Genomic DNA, 21,406 nt, shown 5'->3' on the forward strand with positions numbered 1-21,406 from the left:
AACCTGAATAATAATGAATATTGTATCAAGTATTATTTTAATGTTGGATATAAATGTGAGCAATATATACAGGGCTAGGAATATTATTAGGCCATTTTTTTTTAATTTTTAATGAATGAATTAGAAAATACAGTGAAACATACAATACATTTAAAAAAAAATCTACAGCACCCATTTGTTTTTGTGGGAAGGTTTTCTACACTAACCTATGAGACTTTTATCAATTTTTGGTATACAGACGACTCTTCCATTTTCATGGACACAATTGTTCAATTTCAGTATTATATGTTAGTTGTTGTTATAATTGATATGAAAAGAAAAAGATTTACAGATAATTCAGCATTTCAGATTAGAGTTTTTTCATTTTGGATAACTGTGAGAATTCAACCACAGTCTTTCCGACGCGGTGATAAACTTCCAGTCTTCACATAATAGACTACAAACCACATTAAACAAATAAATCGGTGATATATTCGGTGAAAACTAGAATTGAACCCGTAGCCTTTTATAGAAATATGGTTCTATGGACTCTTTTTGTCACTACATGGATCCATAACATCTTAAAAAATCATTGAACTCTTTTGCCTTTTCCATTACACTAGATCCGAAAGGAGGTTGTTTACGACATAACCAACTGACAAGATCTCAACTGCCTGATATGATTAAGACATGTAAAATGAAACATAGATTTTTGGGTTATGATTTGATAGTTTCTTGAGATCAAACTAAATACAAAACATATTTCCTTTCGATTACGGATTTTTAGGCTGTTAGAAAGACACGAGATATATCGGTTAATAACGAACGCAGAAACGAAGAACTGATCAGACCTACGAGTTTCCAGAATGGCAAGAATCCACGGCCAGTTCCAGTTCCAGTTCGCTGTCTTCCATCACCACGACCTCTTTGATCTCCTGCAACATCTTCAGCACTTGCCACATCGTCGGCCGCTGTTCCTGCGATCCCGAACTGCATGCCACCGCCACTTCCGTCAGCATCCCGAACTTATCCTTATCCTCTTCTCCTCCGCCACCGCCGCCGTTGCTGAGACCGTCCTCCCTCACCGATCTCACCCATTCCACCATCTCATCCACGGCCAAAACGGGCAGCTTCGCAGGCTGTTTCCCGGTCAGAAGCTCCAGAAGCAGAACCCCGAACGAGTAAACGTCCGCTTTCCCCGACTGAGCGCTCGATCCACGCCGGGTTTCGGGTGCTTTATACGCGACGGAATCCGCGTCATTTTCATCCCCGGAGAGAGGAGGGTTCGTGGCGAGTGGGACGAGGCAGTAGTCGGCGACACAGGCCTCGAAGTCGGGGCCGAGAAGGACATTGGAGGATTTTAGGTTACCATGGACGAGTCTCCACGCTTGGTGAATGTAGGAGAGGCCCTGAGCCACATCCTCTGCTATTTTCAGGCATGAAGTCCAGTGCAATGGCTTTGCCCTCGTCGATTTTGTACCTACAAAGTTCAAAAAAATTTCCTTACTTTTTCCCACCCAACGATTGATCCACATATTACATAATCTCTCAGACATTAAAGTTGCAAAATTTCTGTAAAATAACCGAAACCCATAACGATTTTGATGTCTGTACTGTGATAAATACGTCATCTTTTCAATAAAACTCGAACTCCAATGAAAATGGTGACATGGAACAAAGAGGAACTGAAAAGCTTTAATCTTTATGACATGGGTCGATTAAAGAAATTATCAGACCACTGAGTAGATGTAAAGCTGGTCAGAAAACAGAGGACAGGACTTGCATTAAATGTGTTCAAACGCCCATAATGAACTAACGACAACCGAAACCGAAGAGATCTCGTAACCACTAATTAAATAAAACACCAACCCACGCACGCAATCCAACAGATTCTTGATGTCTTCAGTTCAGTAAAGAATCTTAATCGCCATGATTAAAATACTAAACACATAATTAAAAAAGGAAGTATACAGTGTGAGAGGGTCCAAAGAGCTTACCGTGGACGAGCGATGAGAGGCTGCCATTTGGCAGATAATCGTAGATCAACAGCCTCTCTTCCTTAGCCTGGAAATAAGCTCTGAGTGGGACCAGGTTAGGGTGTCTCAGCGCACCGACTGATTCCATGTGACGCACAAACTTCTCTTTCCCTCAAACGGTTGTCAAGCACCGCCTTGTATGTGGTCCCCACTGTCCCTTTCCCCAACAACTCAGCAGACGCAGTCATTAGCTGGTCCATCGAGTAATGGTGCACCTCACCCGCACAGAATACTAAGCTCCCACTCTTCGCCGCCTGAATCTTCTTCACCTTCTCCTCCAGCTCGCTCTCTTGCTCCATCTGTATCGCCGCCGCCACCTCCGCCGTCTCCGCCGCGTCCAGCGCCACCACCGCCCGCCGGTCTCATCCCCCCGCCGCTTCACGGCGGCGATGAGGCACGCGACCGTGACAAAGAGGATCAACCCGCCGGAGAGAAACCCTAGGATTACGGCGATTCTCGTGTGCTTGCTGTGACTCGGCCGAGTCAACCCAACGCCTCGGATCTGCGCGCTCTCTCCGAGCACCATCGACGGCGGTGGCGCCGCCGCAATCTCTGCCGGTTCGCCGAAGAATTTGGGCCGTGGGTGGCATTCCTTGTGCACGATCTCGCCGCAGAGGTTAGGGTTTCGCAGAAATGAAAAAACGCCGAACCGGTGGAGAATGGCGGTTACCGGTACAGCGCCGGTTAAGTTGTTAGCCGAGACGTTGAACGATTGAAGCGAGGACTGGTTTAGAGCGGGTACGGTTCCGTTAAACCGGTTTGATTCGAGACGGAGGGATGTTAACCGGTCGAGAAACGCTAAACCGGAAGGGATCGGACCGGTGAGGTTGTTGAAAGACAAGTCAACAGTCCTTAGCCGGTGGAGCGAGAGAACCGAAACCGGAAACGAACCGGAGAAGTGGTTGTGATCGAGGAACAGAGACTTGAGGTTAACCAAACCGGAGAAATCAGGGACGGGTCCAGTGAGCGAGTTGTTTCGGAGGCTGAGGACTCGGAGCTGGTCGAGTCGACTCACTGAGTCGGGAGCAAGTCGGCCACCGAGGAAGAGATCTTCGACGACGAGACGCACGACTCTGTTGCCGTAGCATGTGACACCCCACCATTGACAGAACTTGGAGCTCGTGTTGCTCAAGTAACCGAGCTTGTTGTTCCACAAGTCGGCTTCGGATCTGAACAGCAAGAGAGCTGAAGCGTCGCGGTGAAGCACGACACGTGATCGGTTCGAGGAAGCTGCAACAATGGCGGAGAGAGTGAGGAGAAGAAGAAACCCAGAGACGGGTATGTTTCTGGGGAGCATTTTCTGCAGTGGCTTTATTACAGAAGAAGCATGACGATGGCGACCATGATGTCTGATTACGAAATCGGATTTGTTTGGTTACTTGCAAAACTATTTAGAGAGAGAGAGAGAACGGTGAAGAAGCAAGCAGTACGTGACAAAGGGACGTGAGAAAACAAAGAGAATAGCTGTCGGGCTGCAAGCTCAGAGTCACGTGAACACTGAAAAAGGATGACGATGCATATATATATATATATAAAATATAAGTATATATAAAGAATATCGATTTTATCAAAAATGGCACTAATCACTAGATTTTATGAACTGTACGATTACACTGATACAAAATATAGCAGCTTCTGATCTTTACTTGTGGCAATGACTGAATCAGGGTCCTACTGAATTTGAATCCGCAAAGCTTCGGTGTTCCTTATCATGAGGTGGGTATATATGATAAATGTATTAATGTATTGTATATTAATGTTTGCCCCATGCACAACTAACGCTTTTGTACACATTTTGATTGATATGTATGTATATATATAGTTACCATGCATGAACTATATTGGTGAATGTAAATGATGTCATGTTATCAAATGGAGATCCGAAGAATTATACGAATTGACCACTCGATAAAGTGTTTTCCAATCCACTTGCCTTTACACACACACATATATATATTTATATATATATATATAAATATACATGTACTGCTTGATGAGTCTGTGGTCCCCTGCCTAGGCCAAAGCCTTTCACCAAGATGAAGTCCCACACATATGTAAAAGCAAAGGGTACATTATAGGTGCTCTGCCTCATAAACGTAAGCATTATAGTTTTGCCTGAAAGTAAGTGACCATGTATGTCTCTATTGATGCAAGTGGACAAATCGTTCTTGACCCTTGACGAGTAACTACAACGGTAGAAATAAATCGACTAAAATATAAGTATATATAAAGAATATCGATTTTATCAAAAATGGCACTAATCACTAGATTTTATGAACTGTACGATTACACTGATACAAAATATAGCAGCTTCTGATCTTTACTTGTGGCAATGACTGAATCAGGGTCCTACTGAATTTGAATCCGCAAAGCTTCGGTGTTCCTTATCATGAGGTGGGTATATATGATAAATGTATTAATGTATTGTATATTAATGTTTGCCCCATGCACAACTAACGCTTTTGTACACATTTTGATTGATATGTATGTATATATATAGTTACCATGCATGAACTATATTGGTGAATGTAAATGATGTCATGTTATCAAATGGAGATCCGAAGAATTATACGAATTGACCACTCGATAAAGTGTTTTCCAATCCACTTGCCTTTACACACACACATATATATATTTATATATATATATATAAATATACATGTACTGCTTGATGAGTCTGTGGTCCCCTGCCTAGGCCAAAGCCTTTCACCAAGATGAAGTCCCACACATATGTAAAAGCAAAGGGTACATTATAGGTGCTCTGCCTCATAAACGTAAGCATTATAGTTTTGCCTGAAAGTAAGTGACCATGTATGTCTCTATTGATGCAAGTGGACAAATCGTTCTTGACCCTTGACGAGTAACTACAACGGTAGAAATAAATCGACCAAGATCAATACGACTTACCCTTTTCGCACGGTTCATCCAATGGTCGGTTGAAATCATAAGATTGCTGGAATCTCTAAATCTCATCAAACTTAATTATAATCGTAACTGAATCTGAAGAAACTGAGTATTGTTTCGTGCAATACACTCCCATGGAAGAATTTCCATGCCCGGTTCAACCTATACCGATGGGCAGATGAACCGGCCCTGAAAAAGGAGAAGGAAAAATGCAGAGAAAGAGAGTGAGACCTTAGAGATTTGGATAAAATGAGTCCAAGCCACTACTTTCCTCTGGTTGAAATGGAGTACCCGCGACTTCAAAGACGGTAAGCAACTATGACTGCTTGAACATTTGCGATAAACTGCGGGAAAAAAATCCAAAATTTGCAGATTAAACAAAAGGATTCGCAAATAAAAGCGTGGGTCGTGATTAATTTGGGTGTGTAAAGGAGGGAACTTAATCACAGTTTCTTCTAACCCACCATCGTTATGACTTGATCCCATGGCGTCTATATTCGCGGAAAGTGTAGGCGTAAACAATCCGAACACTCGCCCGTACTTAATGACTATATTTTCACCAAACCGGGGCAACCTTTGACAATGGCTTTAGTTTTATTCCCAAGCCAGAAACCAGACAGTTCTTGATACATATCTTCTTCAAAGATGTGCATTTCCTGGCAATACTACTACAACACAATGCTAGTTTCTCGAGGTTCCGACATTTAGAAGACAAGATTTGTTGGGTTCACGCCAATCAGAACTAGTTCTTCTAACTGAGGGCAAAACTTTTTTTTTTTTTTGGGGCAAAAAACTGAGGGCAAAACTTGGCCACTGCCCTCTGTGCAAAACGATGTGAAGCTTTCTCAGGAACTTACATTTCTCTGCAGTGGTGGCTAATCTGATATTGGTGCACTCGGGTGTTTTCACGAGGTGAAGAATCTCAAGGGCCGAACAATTAGAGATTCCGGTAAGAGCATGATCGGTCGCGTTGATCCGTCCGAGATGAATCTCCACCAAACCAGGAACTTGTTCTGCCATCTCTTGCAGAATCTTGTCCCAGTGGTCGGCCCATATGACAAGCTTTAGCGTTCTGAGATTCCGTCCGCCGGTGATGACCGGATCGAATCAGCTTCCGAGGTAAAGCTCCTCCAAGAAGAAGCGGCGCCTCCTGGTCCGATCGATTCCAAAGCTTCGCCGGCGCTTAACCAACAATCCCACCAGATTCGAGCAACGATCGAGGAAGCCTTCACGCATTCGGAACCAAAACCACAAGACTCACACGTGAATGTCTTCAACCCCTAGCAGTTCTCGGAGAAACCCTTCATGCCGGCTACTGTGATCTCACGACATCCTCGGATCTTCAATCTTGTCAGGTTCCGATACCAGAATTGATCATGGTAACCGATTCGTCGCCAATTCTTACGGATCCACGCTCGCATTTCAGCGTAAGCTTTCGTAACGGAATCGAATCGGAAAAACGGGGAAGGGATATCGAGAAACAGATCCGATTTTGCACACAGCGATAGACGGAGACGGCTTCGCGCCTCCACAGCCGGCAAACGAGAGAACAACGATTCCGGCCGCCGGAGCTAAGTAAACAGAATACGCAAACCAAGCACTCGTGTGGTAATCGCAACGTGTGATCCGATGAGCCGTCAGATTCAACCAGCAATCTCGAACCGGATCGACGATCGTCGCCGGAGCTCCGACGATATGGCCATCCGAAAAAAGCCTCCGGAGCTAATTCATCGTCCAGTTAGGGAAACTGTTGCGTATAGATTGGTAATGGAGGGAATTAACTACTTGAAAGCTTTGTTTCTCTCTCTAATTAACCATTATTAAAGCATGTGGCTACTGCTAATCCGGTCTTTCTAACCATAATTAATGTTATACTAAATGAATAAAACATACCAAAATCAAATATATCTAACCAAACCAAAAGTACCCAAATCATTTTTGTAACCAAATCAAATAAAAAAACAATTGAAAAACCAAAAAACTTTTTTAAAATAAACATTTTTATTACTAAAGTCTGGAAAAGAACTGAAATAAAATTAAATCGAATCAAAACGAATTCAATTTAAAAACTAAATTGTTATAACTTTTTAAAAGCCAAAATAAACGAAATTTGACCAAGATCTAAAATGATCACCCAAATAATAACGGAAATTAAAAATTCGATAATGAGTCTGCTTGTCTGAAACCCAACCTGTTCCTGGTCTGGTCTTTTTTGAATGATGAACTGAAAAGTTATTTACATGAGACAAGTAACAACAACATTAGAGCCTGATGATGATTATAAATAACATTATCCATGAGAAAGGCCTTCTCTTCCTCTCAAGCGACGTTCTTCCTGCCCTGCGACCAGAACGGCTTCGCTGGCGTGCGTTTCAACGCCTTCACGCTCATCGGATTGTTCTTGCTCTGCCAAAACCACGAAAAAACCCGAGATCACGGAAAAAGAACTTTAAAAAATGTCCGATTTCTCGGTAAAACTTGTGTTTTTTTGGGTCGTTCTTACCATGAGACAAGTTCCTTGCTTGACGTTGCAGACGGGGAAATCGTGAGGGCAGCAGCTGCTGTTGTCCTCGCAGCAGGTGGCGGCCTCCAGCGGGCAGCACCCCCAGGCGAAGCAGTACTTTCCGTACTTGAAGAGACAGCAGCAAGTGTTGCTCTCGGGACATGTGTAGTAATTGTCACAAACGGTCGGAGGCTTCACTGGGGACGGCGGAGAAGGTCCCGGGTTTGGTGGGTTCTGACCTTTCTTGATCGGGTACGACGCTTCCATCGCGATCCCGCATTTTCCCGTCGATGCCTCGATGTTACGTGCCATCCTTAGGTATCCGCTCTCTCCCCAGTTCTTCCCCCACGAGTTTCGTACGATCCAGTAGTCTTTCCCGTTCTCAGTTCCGTAGCCAACAGCTACAACTCCGTGGTCAAGCTCCGTTCCACAGATTCCATCGAATACACCCTAGGGATGATAACCACATTTAAGCATTTTGAATGCACTTTCGCGGGTCTAAGTTGATGATCATGTCTTTCGAGAAGATGGGTCAGTAATTACCGAGTCATAGAGCTGGAATGCACGGCCACCAGCCTCGATGGCGACACTTACGGGCTGATTAGCAACTGCCTTCTTCAGGGCTTTCTCATCATTCACGGGAACATCCTCGTAAGAATCGATCGTGACAACCTTGGCGTTTTTCTGCAACCAAAACCAAGCAACATGAATCGAGGTTTTTGGTTATGCTTTTCTTATGGCTTTTGAAGGAAACGAGTACTAACCCTGTTCTGGTCACAGCGACCATCAGTACCCTTGTAGGGATAATCATCCTCGGTGTCAATACCGCCGTTGTTGATGATGAAATCAAAGGCATAGTCCATGAGACCGCCATTGCAGCCTTCGTTGTATGATGTGTCACAGTCAACGAGCTCCTGTTCAGACAACGAGATCAAGTCTCCTGTCACAATCTTGTTGATGCCCTCAACAGCTCCAATCGCAGAGAATGCCCAGCAACTCCCTTCATTACCAGACAGAGTAAAAAAAAAAGATTTTCAGAAATCACCAGCTTCAATATACATCACCATTTGGTGACAGTGAATCAATCAAATGTCCCAAGATCTGATATCTCTGGATGGTAATAAATCAAATTCGATTAATTTCAATGGGTGGGTCCATGCTAGCTTTCTCCATTACCAGTTTAAAGACAAAGCATGGAGCAGGAACATTATGAAGCATCACAATCAAATCAAGATGAGATTTTTATCTACTACCAAAATTCAACTAAAGCCCAGAGGAAGTGGGTTTGACAGATGAAGCAAGCTACCGAAGAATAAATCACAAATTATCAGGCACTGGATACTTCTTGATTTTTTTTTTATTCTTAATCAACCTAACTAATAGTTGACAAATCATCAAACGGTGTTTAATCTCGACAAGTAATCAGCTCAAGGCACCAAAAAGTCAAAAAGTGAGACCAAAGCCATCATTCCCGGAGCAGCTCTTCAATGGGTAAATACGACCTTACACAAATCTCGAGAAAAAAATTTGAAAGAATCAAAGAGACAGAAAACAATCTCTAGATGAAAAATATCTTAACATTCGTCCCCACTACACGGTACCCAAATTCCCAACTGAACCCTGATTTGTCAAATGGCTGTTGATGAAGTAAAATTCACCATTCTCTAATCCATCTCTTCTGCTATTTTACAGATTTGAATATCAGTCTCAGATTTTGTCAGATTATGGATTGTTAGTGAGGATTTATGAAATTTAATCGATCTAAACTAAAATAGAGATATCTAACAAACAAATTCAGGTGGGTATTTTTCAGCTCATAAACACTCATATACGTTCAAATCCCCAAACAAACGTAACAAGTAAAGCTCGAGGAATTCGAAAAATCTTACCGCAGCTTCCCTGATCCTTCACGTCGGAGACCGCACCTTCCTTCCTCCAGTCAACGGAGTCCGGAAGCGCGTCGCTGACACGCGGCTGGTACCGATCGCTCGTCCTGAGGGTCCTCTTGTGAGGTTTAGCCCCCAAGTACATGGATCGGTACTCTTCGTTTGTCAGATCGGCGAACCGAGTCAGACCGAGCCTGTAACTCAGGTTCTTCGCGTTGTGTTCGTCGATGAATCGGAGGTTTTCCTTGAAGATCTCGAATCTCCGGTCCTTCTCTCCCAGGGCGTTGTAGAACTTTCCGTGCTTCACAAGCCACGCCTCGTACAACGCCGCCGTATCCACCTCGCTCCGACCGCCGCCGCCGCCGGATACGTGGTGCTTCTCGTCGTAGGAGATGATCGACATATCCATCGCCGACGATAAGGAGATTACCGTCAGAAAGAGGATCGCCAAAACTGGCTTTACCAAACCCATTGTTCACTTTTTTTTTGTTTCGAACTGCTTTTTTTTTTTCAGAGAAGGAGAAGAAGACGATTGTGTGATGCACAAAGGCAGATCGGTATATATAAAGAGAAGAAAAGCAACAACTGTTAACCTTTTTTCTTTTTATTTTCTTCTTTGGCCTTATCGTTTCTATTTTATCATTGTAAAAATTAAGAACAATATAGCCTAAAGTGAAAATAATATAAACTTTAGGGGAAATACTGTAAATTAATAATTTTGAATCGCCACAAAAACTTAGCGGCCGGACAAATATAATTTTTAATTTAAATTCGTCTTAACCATTTTAAAAATTTATTATTGCTCAAAATACATCTATAAGTATTATCCAGAAAGTTTCAAAATTAGTAAATTATTGTTGGTTGGATAATTCTATGTAATTATCTGGATGATATTTACACACTAATGAATTTTAAATTTATTACAATGATATTCACTGAAACTCATATTGGATATTATATCATAAAAAAAACAAATCAATGGACCAGGTATTTTTAATTTCTTTTGAGTGGTAAAAAAAATTTGATTTGATTACTGTGAAATAGATGTTATTTTTATAATTAAGTGAATAAAGAAATAGGAATGGGGGGTAAAATAAATGTTATAATTTTATGGGGTCAATTATTGGTTAAAATACAAATATGGGGGTGGGACAGCTAAGACGATAAAGGATGGATCTTATTGGTTAAAGGAAAATATCATGTCCACACAAATAGGAGCGCGTGGTGAACCGTTAATCACACGCGCGTGGAGAGAATTTGTCTGTACGCTGAGATTCTTTATGATACTCTGGAATGATTTTTGTTTCAATCTTTACAAGTTTCGTGCAAGTTCAGAGCTCTTTTTGTAATATCGTGTTTGCATATGATGTAAATAATATATAATTATATCCATACTAAATTAATCTAGATAGTATTTAAAGCTAAAATAAATAAATTAAATTTAGAAAATAATATTAATACGTTTTTTGTTAAATTAAATTAATATCAAATTATAAAATTTTAAATTAAAATCTAAAATAAATATAAAATAATTGAGAAAAATACTATATTCTTGGGTTTTTTTTCTCTCATAAACTTCTCCATCATTTGTATGTTTCTAAAATCCGTGGAAGAGTTTCCTTGTGAAGTTGGAAAGCTTCTCGCGATGCTATCATAACTTTAATATAAGTAATGTGAATATATGGTAATTTTAATTGGAGAAATGATATATATATATATATATATATATATATATAGATATTAAAAAAGAAAAGATAAAATAGCTCTAGATGTATGGATTTTTAGATTAAATTAATCATCGTTAACTTCTACGGGTATTTGTAAGAATTGAATAGTCAGGATGATTTATAATAACATTTGATCATTAAAATAAGATAAGAATAATGATGAGATTATTGTGTGGTTAAAGGAATGGCGGTGAGTTGTAAAGGGCCGAGAGGGATTAAATATAATTAATATATTTTCAATTTATACAAAAAAAATATTTTAATTCGTAATTCACATAGATGTTTTCAATGTTGAAAAAGAAAGTAGAATAGATAATGTTCGAGAAACGTCGTTATCCATCCACGAACCTCTTTGCGTACAAATCCTTCGCAAGTTGGGTGATAAAAACAATAATTATATCATTATTATTATTATAAAAATATCAAACTCGAAATAAGATATTTTAGATTAATCTCGTGTGATAAGTTCCTTCTTTTTTCCATTTAATAAAAAAACCAACGGGGGGTTCATCCCCCTTTGACGCCCCGTACTTAATGATATAAAATAAAAGCAAAATTTCCATTGAATTATTATTCACAAACTTTTTTCTCATTAAATTATTATTGTAAAAGCAATAAGAATTATAAAAAAAAAGAGAGAGAGGAAATAATAGAAAATTGAAAATTGAGGCAGTTGACAAATCATAAGAGACATGTGCGGAAGGAGATGCACAAAAAAGGCGTGAAAGGTCGAGTGGTTGATGCGTATGAATTTGGCATTTAATATATAATAATAAATTTATGGAAATTTTTTGACCCAATTTAAATAATTTAACGAATTAACTAGATATCGATCTGTTAATGGTTCCTAAAAAAAATCAACATCATGTTCCAAAAAAAAAACAAAACCGTTTTGAAGTTATACTTGGAAAACCCACAAGATCATGTTTCATATTTCTCTCGTAATTTAAATGTGGATAGGGATAACTAAAATTTTGAAAAAACAAAGCGTGGATTTCCTTTTGTGTCATGAAATTCAGATTAGACATTATGATATATTTCATTATTTGGGAATATTTTTCTATAAAAACTAAGTTTTTATATTAATCTTTATTTGGGTCAAATTGTGCATAAATATAAATTATCATTAAAAATATTTAATTAAAAAAACTCATTCGATTCGTTTTTCAATGATTTTATATTAAAAATAAAATCGATTAATTTCATTGTAGACAAAATATATCAATTCATTTTATAATTCGAATTTGATTGAGATACAAGTATCTAAGAACAAGAAATCTCAACACAAAGCCCAATAGATAAACAAAAGGCCCAACGGTCCAAACGATTTTTAGTTTCTGATTTTGGGCTTTCTTCTTTCCACACACACTGACCCAAATAATTTCGTTCTAGGGTTCATAGAATTGGGGAATCTCCCTTAGCTCTCTGTTTCCGTTTCCGATTCAGCATTTCTGCTGAAATTCAAAGATGTTGCCGATTGTTCGGAGAGTGTTTGCTGTTACATCCTCCTCTTCGTCAAGTTTCATTCGTACTCTTCTCTCGGACAAAGGTATGTTCGACACAGCTTTTCGATGCTCCTCTGTTTCATGTTGTCGGAGATTGGCTTATTCTTGTGTTAGAGACAGCGATATGTCGTACGGAGGGAGATTGAGATGTGGTTTTGGTAATGGTAATGTTGATGATGCAGTTGCTTTGTTTCATCAGATGCTTCAGTCTCGCCCTCTCCCTTCGACTATCGATTTCAATAAATTATTGAGTGCAATCGTTAAGATGAAACGGTTCGATATCGCAATTTTTCTTTGCAAGCGAATGGAATTGCTCGGTGTTTCACGTGATCTCTACACTTTGAATATTATGATCAACTGTTTCTGCCGCTCATGTCAAGTGGTCTTAGGGTTTTCGGTTTTTGGAAAGATCATGAAGTTGGGTTATGATCCTGATGTTGTCACATTCAATACGCTAATCAATGGATTCTGTATCGGAGGTCAAATTTCTGCAGCGTTAGACTTGATGGAGCGGATGGTGGATGTTGGACATAAACCCGATGTCGTAACATTTACCACAGTTGTCAAAGGACTTTTTCTCGAGGGTAGAGTTTACGAGGCAGGTATTTTGGTTGATCGGATGGCAGAGAGAGGTTGTCAACCCAACACAGTTACTTATAACGTTGTTGTGAATGGGATTTGTAAATTAGGGGATTCTGCTTTAGCTTTGAACTTGATCAAGAAGATGGAAGAAAGGACCATCGAGGTCGATGTCGTAACTTATACAACGATTATCGATTGTCTTTGCAAAGTTGGAAACATAGATGATGCCCTTGACATTTTTAGTAAGATGGACGATCGAGGAATTGCACCGGATGTTATCACCTACAACACTTTGATAAACTGCCTTTGTAGTTATGGTAGATGGAACGATGCCTCACAATTGTTGAAAGGTATGACCAGCCGGAAAATCACCCCTGATGTTGTCACTTTCACCGGATTAATCGATAACTTCATTAAAGAGGAGAGATTTGCAGAGGCTAAAGATCTGTATATGGAGATGATTCAAAGAGGTTTGAATCCGGATACATTCACTTATACTTCGTTGATAGATGGGTTTTGCATGCAGAATCGTCTTGATGAAGCAAAAGAGATGTTTGATTATATGATCAGCAAGGGATGTTTTCCAAATGTTGTAACTTGTAATGTTCTCGTTAATGGATACTGCAAATCCGGTAGGATTGACGAGGCTATGGAGCTCTTTAGTGAGATGTCTCGAAGAAGAGTGATCCCCGATACAAATACTTACACCTCACTCATCCAAGGGTTTTGTCGAGCTGGCAAACTTGATGTTGCCGAAACGCTTTTCGTGGAGATGCAGCGTCACGGTCCTTGTCTCGATCTTGTAACTTATAGCGTTTTTCTTGATGGGCTATGTAAAAATGGAAAGTTAGAAGAGGCATTGGAATTATACTATGAGATGGAAAAGAGCGGTATGGACCTTAATATAGTTCCACATAATTCTATCATTCATGGCTTGTGTAAGGCCGAGAAGGTTGATGAAGCGGTGGGACTATTTGTCAAGCTTTTCGATAAAGGGGTAGAACCGAATGTTAGGACGTATAACATAATGATCTTTGGACTTTGTAGTAAAGGTTTACTCGATGAAGCTCAAAAGCTGTTCAGAGATATGAAAGAGGCCGGTTGTTTACCGAGTGACTGTACGTTTAACACATTGATCCGAGGTCATCTGAGAAATGGCTCTTCATCGGAAGTTGTTGAGTTGGTACGAGAAATGAAAAGCCGTGGATTTTTGCCAGATGCGTCGATTATGAGTTTGATAATAGATATGGTATACGACGGTAGATTGGATAAAGAATTTTTGGACCAGTTCGATTACGGTAATGCCGACCATATTCATGAAGACGAGGCGAAATTTCAGTGGCGGCCAGAAAGGGAACACATTAGAGGATAAAGATGAACGAAGCTAGAAGCAGGTGAAGAGAAGCGGATGTGATATTTATTTGTAGACGCCCAAAAACATTTGTAGAGATAAAAACTAAATTTTCTACAGGAGCGGATGCGTGTATAGGCAAATATATTTGTAAAAAAAAAATATTTGTACAGATAGAAATTTTTTTAATAAACATTATTGATTTTAGATTAAAGTATTTTATATAAAACATTCTGTCAATAGTAATCATTATAAACGTTCGTTAATTAATTCTGTGCTTACAATTATTACTTGTTTTCTAAATGTGATACATTATATCTTTGCTCGGCTTGGTCGTATACGAAGCCCTAGTTACGTTACAATCTTCGTATTTTTTTTTTCATTTCATTATTAATCTATCAAAAACTTTTGGGATGATGGGACCGTCATCTAACGATTCTTAAGAACTTTACACGTAAAATTTCATAAAAAAGTGTAGAAATGTAATTTTTGCAATGACAAAGTTCTACGGATAACTTGTCTGTTAAACTTTTCTCAACTAAATCCTTCTAATGCGACATTATCCAAAATATCATCTTTCTACTAAAACTACTTTATGTACATATTTTTTTTCTTCTAAATATGATCATATGACCAGAATAACTGTATTGTCACATAATTATCACATTGGTCATAACGTTAAATTTATGGTGATCACACTTTACATATCACACTAATCATTTGGTGAAATCATCATAAATTTAACGTTGTGACCAATGTAATCGTACAATTATTTTGGTCGGAGAAAGTTATATGCAGAAGTAGTTTTAATAAGAAGATGGTATTTTGGATATTTTGCCCGCCCCAAATACCTAATGTTTATGCCCATTTCTTTTGCCTTTTGATGGTGATCTTGCTATATGAAAACATCAATCGGGTCGGAGAGATCCGACCCGACCCAAATTTTTTCGAACCGGGTCAGATCGTTCAAAATTTTCATTGTAAACACTTTTCTGTATTGATTTTTTTTTAAAAAAAACTATATCTGGCTTTCGGGTTAATCCGAAACCCGATTTTGAACCCAATTCGAAAGTCCGATTTTTTTTCCCAATATTTTTCGGATGCGCTCGAGCCACCTAAATTGACACCACTTGCAAACAGTAAAAAATTTTGATGACAAGATTTACATGATTTTATTTAGGTAAAACTTAACAGAATAAACTTATGATCTGTACCATCGGTTTAATTAAATGCTTAACAAAATAAAACACTGTAATATCTGGTTTGTTTTTTTACCTCCTATTAACCAAAAAACTAAAGTTATAACAACAAAAAAAACACAGCAGTCCCATTAATCAAAAAACCGTCACCAAAACCTGAAGAGCCTTTTCCATTGTCCCATTGATTTAAAATCTGTCAGCGGTATGATCGAAACAACATAATCACTCGCGCATCTAAGTAGTTATACAGTTCAAAATCTAACATCTCAATCACAAGAGGCAGCAAAAAAAAAAAAGTTGTCTCAGTGAACTTCACTGATGTAATGACATTGCAAAAACAGAATCTATAATGGCAACTAGTAGTAGCAGCAGAGGAACTCATCAGTCGTTTTGTTTAGTTACTACGGCGTTTCAGATGTTCTCTGATAAATCTTTCAGCGTGAGAAGGGTACTTATCTCGTACGTAAGCTCGGAGACACTTCTGGTAAGAGAAATCGATCCACCCACCATCGGTTCTGACAACGAAGAGGCACCTCGAGTGTCTGAACTGAGGATGCCGATCAACCTGAGAGCGAAATCGTTAAAATATGAAACGGTAATCAGTTTCAGCAGTTAATTTCAAGAGATTCAAATGCAACCGAGCGGATATTACACAACCGGGAAATCGGATGGGAAGTTAACGAGATGGGAGACGCACAAACGTGAAGTGTGATAAAAGGGTTTCTCGGAACGAGTCTATAGAACAAAGAGAAGAGCTCTAGACACATACATCAATGGATATTTATTCCCTATCACTATTCTTGTAGTTCACATTCTTAGATATAAGGAACAGTTCAAGATGCTGCATGTTTGGCACATTACAAAGGAAATCATGCCAACCATTTATAAAAGTATCAACCTTTGCAACTCAAGAATCAATCCAATACCATGTCGAGGAAGAAGCAAGATGAACACCATTGATGCCTCTAGTCCTAGCTAACAAGCACGAGCAAAACTCGGTGGAGAACATTCAAGACTCGAGTGTATTGAGCAACCTAAACATACCATTATAAAATCGAGGCCACAGCCGATTTTATCTTCGGAGTGGGGGTGAAACGCAAGAAGCTTTTCCACCACGAAATTCTCGTTGTCATATGTTAAGCGTTCTCCATCTTCATACCTACTAGCAAGAAGAAGGAAAAAAATATCAGATGAAAACATCCGAGACAATGAAGTAGGCAAAGCCAGCTCCAAACCCATTACAGTGGACGAAACACAAAACCTAGATACATTTTCATTATTCTATAATTCGATCCCGAGAAATTTTCATGAGAAAGGAACATTTCATTGTCTTGGATTCTTTCATCAAGAGCTATGCTTCTGTAAATCAACCTTTTAGGATTCCGATATGAGATGATAATAACCAAAAACTCAAACTTGGTAGTTCAACCGGAGAGAGGGATGCGAACGTATGTTCTGTTCCGAGTTTGAATCTTAAGTTTGGGAAAATGGCGTATATTTCAAATCATATGAGTGACCCGACCCCAGATTAATCTGGTCAAGGTTTATAAAACTTGGTTACACCAAAAAAAATATAACCAAACTACTGCCACCATTCTCACTCTTCAGAGCTTTCAATAGACATGATCATGATTCCGAGACTCATCCAAACACAGAACAAAGATCTTCCCAATCATTAAAACTTAATCACATTACTTCAGATCAATCACAGATTATCCAACCACCTAAGTTTGTGCTCGAAATTCATACTAAAATTCTAACACTTCACATTCAAGCATTGAGTTCATCCCACATTCCTATCACGTGGAAGCTAAAAATTACCTTTCAGAGTGAAGAATTTCTTTGACGAGAAACGTTATTGGGTCAATATCCCGAAGAATCTCCGCCTCCACGTCCTTCCACTTCCGATAGAATGGATCCTCAAAACGAGCGTAACCAAGAGACGCCGTATCGGTCACCGGGGCGGAGATTTTCTCCGGCGCCGAATCATCTCCCGCATCCGGCCGCGGCGGTTGCTCGGCGAGCGAGCACCAGAGACGCCTACAGTGAGAGAAGATTCCACAGGCGGAGACACGGCGGTGGAAAGGGTGGCTGAGAAGGCCGTTGCGGAGGAGCGGGAGGGGTCTGAGGAAGTGAAGAGAGCTCATTCTCGAGCCGTCAATGGCGGTTATGACCGAGAAAGCGATCGGTGAGAAGAGTCAAGCGCCGGAGATAACTGGGCCCACTTATCATCGAAATATGGGTCGTTTACTGGGCCTGTGGATTAGTTTATCAGTAGATAGCTGGACTCACTTATCAACGGTATTGGGCCGAATTCGATGGGCCTTCTGGTAATTATATAAGCTCATTTATTATCAGGTTTGGGCAGAGTGGAATGGGCCTTCATGGGATCTGGGCTTTTTTGTCGAACCGACGTGGCATTTATACAATATGCATACATTACAAAGACGCAATGTTTTTTTCTTTTTTTTCGTTAATTAATATTTTCTTGGGGTCATTTTTTTTATGACGTCATATAATGCAGGTAGTGTAAGAGTGAAGGGTGAAATTGATTAGGAAGCGTTACAGTACTGAGTGTGTATTTTAGTGTATATATAGTTGGACTTTATTCATTCGGCTATTTTTGTTGGTTGATCAGTACGCATCACTTGTTTATTCTTTTCTTGCGCCCTGTTTCAAGGAAAACTAAATTTTATACATTTCATAAAAAAAATATATATATATAATTAAGTCATAGATTTAAATAATACACAATCAAATACCTAAATTTTCATATAAGTGATTTGCTTTAGTTGGTCTAATAAAATTATAGCATTTCCTTTTAGAAAAAAAATATTGTATATTTTCCCAGTTAAAATAAGGGAATATCCCAAAATAATATCTGAACTTTTCAATTTTCACAAAATAAAACATAAACTTTGTTTTTTATCAAATAAAATTCTGACTTTATTTTTCAGTCAAAAATAAACCTAAACTTTAATCGTATTTGATATATTATCGTCTACGTATTTGATATATCATCGTCCACATGTCACGATATCAGAACGTCACGTCAGCAATAGGGTTAAAAATTACAAAGATTATAAAATTCAGGTTAATAAAATTGAGGTTTTATTTGATAAAAAACAAAGTTTAGATTTTATTTTGTGAAAATTAAAAAATTTAGATATTATTTTGAGATTTTCTATTTAAATAAGCTATCTGTTGGTTACAGCTTTGGTCCTTAATCTCATCCACAAAAATAAAAGTTCTAAATTTATTTTATTTAGGGCTAATCTCATATAAATATCTGAACTTGTACAAAATTCCTAAATAAATATCCAAACTTTTCAAAACTTCCATATAAATACTCAAACTTTTAAAAAACTTTCAAATACAATAATTTTTTAAGTATTTATATGGAAGTTTTAAAAAGTTTAGGTATTGATTTTGGAATTTTGTAGTTCATGTATTTATTTGAGAATTTTGTAAAAGTTTAGTTATTTATATGCGATTATGCCTATTTAGGGAAAGTATATATATATATATATACACGTAGATGTACATAGGCGTATACGTATATGTACGTATACGTATATGTGCGCAAAATGTATACGGACGTAGATGTATATATAAAGGTGTAAAGGAGAGAGCCTACAACGTAGCGTCTGCTCCTTCACCATTCCCCTCTCTACTCTTTCAGATTCTTCTTTCTCCATCTCTGTCCATTTTTCTCTTTATCACCAAATTACATAAATAAGGAAAAAAAAAGGGACAAAAAAAAGAGAAGGAGATGGTTCAACCATTCTCCTCCTCCTCCTCCGCCTCCTTTTCTTCTCTACCATGAAAGCAGATCTATTTCTCTTCTTCTTTGCAGAAGAAGCAGTGAACCGAAAATGGCTAGATTTGTGTCTGATGTTCAAGAATCTACCCAACAGGACAAGACACAGGAACCTCAACTGAAACCTCCCCTCTTCTGTCGCGATTCCCTCTACTGTTGCGAGGAAAGCTGGGAAGAGCTCGGAGAACACGAAGAAGAGAGCTTCTCTGTCGTGAATGGCGGTGACGATGACCTATTTCCTGTTTCGGTAGGCCAGGATTTGTTGTGGTGTGAAGATGAGGAGCTTTCTGCTTTGTTGTCCAAAGAAGAACTGAAAACCCTAGAACCCGACCCATGTCTGAACCAAGCCCGGATTGAGGCTGTGGATTGGATCCTTCGAGTTGTCTCCCATTACTCTTTCTCTGCCCTCACTGCGCTTCTCGCAGTGAACTACTTCGATAGGTTCTTCTCTGACATCCATTTTCAGGCGGAGAAGCCATGGATGAGCCAATTGACTGCTGTGGCTTGTCTCTCTCTTGCAGCCAAAGTGGAAGAGGTGGATGTCCCTCTTCTGTTAGACATTCAAGTAAGTTAATAGACTTAAAAAAACTTCTTTTTTTTCCTTCGAGCTGAAACCCATGATTGTTCAGATAAGCATTTTCTTAGTTTATGCTTAAACCCTTTTGTCTCCATCAAAGATCAAAACTTGATTTCGTTTTGTTAGGTTCAGCTGAGACCCGTAATTGTTCAGACAAGCATCTGAAGTGGGTTTTCTCTTAGTTTGTGCTAAACCCCTTATTATGGCCTGCTTGATCTCGTTTGCTTGATTTAAGTTAGAAACCTTCTATTACTTTGTGGAAAATTGTTTCTGGGTTTTGTTTAACTTTCATTAAGCTATATAACTCAGATCCCTTTCTGCATTTCTTGCGAATTAATTTTTGGAAATCCATTGAATCTGTTGCTTCTCTAGGTGGAGGAGAGTAAGTATATGTTTGAGGCCAAAGCAATACATAAAATGGAGATTTTGGTTCTTTCTGCTCTCCAATGGCGGATGCATCCTGTAACTGCTCTCTCATTTCTTGATTACTTCATAATGAGACTTGGCTTGAAGGATTTCCTCTCTTCGGAATTGGCCAGGAGATGTGAGCTCGTACTGATCTCTGTCATTTCAGGTCAATTCACTATTCTCACATCTCAAATCCTTTAGAACTATGCTAACACATGGATTCGGAGTCTTGAAAACTGTAGAACACATTGGTAAATCGTTTGGTTTCATGTGTTCCTGTCCTGCAGATTCTAGATTCCTGTTATACCTTCCTTCAGTGATGGCTACCGCTACAATGCTGCATGTTATCTCGAGTTTCGCTCCGTCCCTTACAGAGTTGTATCGAAACCAGCTTAAGGGCATGGCTAAAATCGATATGGTATCGTTATTGCCTCCGAGCTTAAGTGATCTTTTTAACCCATTCTGAATCTCTGTTCAATCCCGGTCTTGAATCATTCATGTTAACCTCCAAAAACAGGAAAAGGTGGATAAATGCTTGGAGCTGATGAAAGAAGCCGCACCAGCATCACGCCATGGCAACCAAACCAACAAGAGGAAGTTCGGTCTGATCGCATCTCCGAGCAGTCCAAACACCGTAATGGAAGGATCGTTTGGCACCGAGGGCTCATCAAACGATTCCGGGGACGTTTCTTCTTCTTCGTCGGTGGCTTCATCGCCCGAGCAAGTGTCCAAGAAAAGCAAGGGAGAGTTGGGAGTACGGATATAGAAGCTGAGGAGTGAGAGCAGCAAGAGAAAGAAAGCCGAGTATTTTGTAATATGAATAATGGGAGCATTGTGACATTTTGTGTTCTTTCATATGTTGGCAAAGTTAAACTGCCTACCCTCTCTGCCATCGATGGTGAGAGTGAGAGATGGTGGTGCATTTTATC

At 39.3% G+C, this 21,406-nt stretch overlaps 5 protein-coding genes across 6 annotated transcripts; 2 read left to right on the plus strand and 3 right to left on the minus strand.

The window, feature by feature from the left end:
• Nucleotides 1-640: 640 nt before the first annotated feature.
• On the minus strand, nucleotides 641-4,173 carry LOC104814173 (probable inactive receptor kinase At5g67200). The gene is given in 4 exon segments (XM_010542075.2): nucleotides 641-1,459; nucleotides 1,977-2,128; nucleotides 2,130-2,373; nucleotides 2,376-4,173. Coding segments are annotated over 4 exon segments (1,962 nt in total). The 5' UTR covers nucleotides 3,313-4,173; the 3' UTR covers nucleotides 641-830.
• A 2,873-nt stretch (nucleotides 4,174-7,046) lies between these two features.
• Nucleotides 7,047-9,852, minus strand: LOC104814174 (probable cysteine protease RD21B). The gene is made up of 5 exons (XM_010542076.2): nucleotides 9,312-9,852; nucleotides 8,187-8,422; nucleotides 7,966-8,106; nucleotides 7,423-7,872; nucleotides 7,047-7,325 (listed from the first exon to the last, which is right to left on the minus strand). The coding sequence occupies exons 1-5, from the start codon at nucleotides 9,778-9,780 to the stop codon at nucleotides 7,239-7,241; spliced, it is 1,383 nt and encodes a 460-aa protein (XP_010540378.1). The 5' UTR covers nucleotides 9,781-9,852; the 3' UTR covers nucleotides 7,047-7,238.
• Nucleotides 9,853-12,430: 2,578 nt separating this feature from the next.
• LOC104814175 (pentatricopeptide repeat-containing protein At1g63330-like) lies at nucleotides 12,431-14,675 on the plus strand. 2 transcript variants are annotated; one of them, XM_010542077.2, is made up of 2 exons: nucleotides 12,431-12,584; nucleotides 12,723-14,675. In XM_010542077.2, the coding sequence occupies exons 1-2, from the start codon at nucleotides 12,503-12,505 to the stop codon at nucleotides 14,492-14,494; spliced, it is 1,854 nt and encodes a 617-aa protein (XP_010540379.1). In that variant the 5' UTR covers nucleotides 12,431-12,502; the 3' UTR covers nucleotides 14,495-14,675. The 2 variants fall into 2 exon arrangements, with proteins under 2 accessions (XP_010540379.1, XP_010540380.1); XM_010542078.1 differs by having other exon boundaries at nucleotides 13,035-14,675.
• Nucleotides 14,676-15,818: 1,143 nt separating this feature from the next.
• On the minus strand, nucleotides 15,819-17,880 carry LOC104814176 (protein DCL, chloroplastic-like). The gene is made up of 3 exons (XM_010542079.2): nucleotides 17,494-17,880; nucleotides 16,717-16,831; nucleotides 15,819-16,237 (listed from the first exon to the last, which is right to left on the minus strand). Exons 1-3 carry the CDS (start codon nucleotides 17,817-17,819, stop codon nucleotides 16,067-16,069), a joined length of 612 nt encoding a protein of 203 aa, XP_010540381.1. The 5' UTR covers nucleotides 17,820-17,880; the 3' UTR covers nucleotides 15,819-16,066.
• Nucleotides 17,881-19,312: 1,432 nt separating this feature from the next.
• On the plus strand, nucleotides 19,313-21,406 carry LOC104814177 (cyclin-D3-3-like). Its single transcript, XM_010542080.1, has 4 exons — nucleotides 19,313-20,057; nucleotides 20,442-20,643; nucleotides 20,765-20,895; nucleotides 20,995-21,406. Exons 1-4 carry the CDS (start codon nucleotides 19,548-19,550, stop codon nucleotides 21,241-21,243), a joined length of 1,092 nt encoding a protein of 363 aa, XP_010540382.1. The 5' UTR covers nucleotides 19,313-19,547; the 3' UTR covers nucleotides 21,244-21,406.

The sequence above is a fragment of the Tarenaya hassleriana genome, unplaced genomic scaffold, assembly GCF_000463585.1.
Source record: "Tarenaya hassleriana unplaced genomic scaffold, ASM46358v1 Cleome21, whole genome shotgun sequence".
Taxonomy (NCBI): domain Eukaryota; kingdom Viridiplantae; phylum Streptophyta; class Magnoliopsida; order Brassicales; family Cleomaceae; genus Tarenaya; species Tarenaya hassleriana.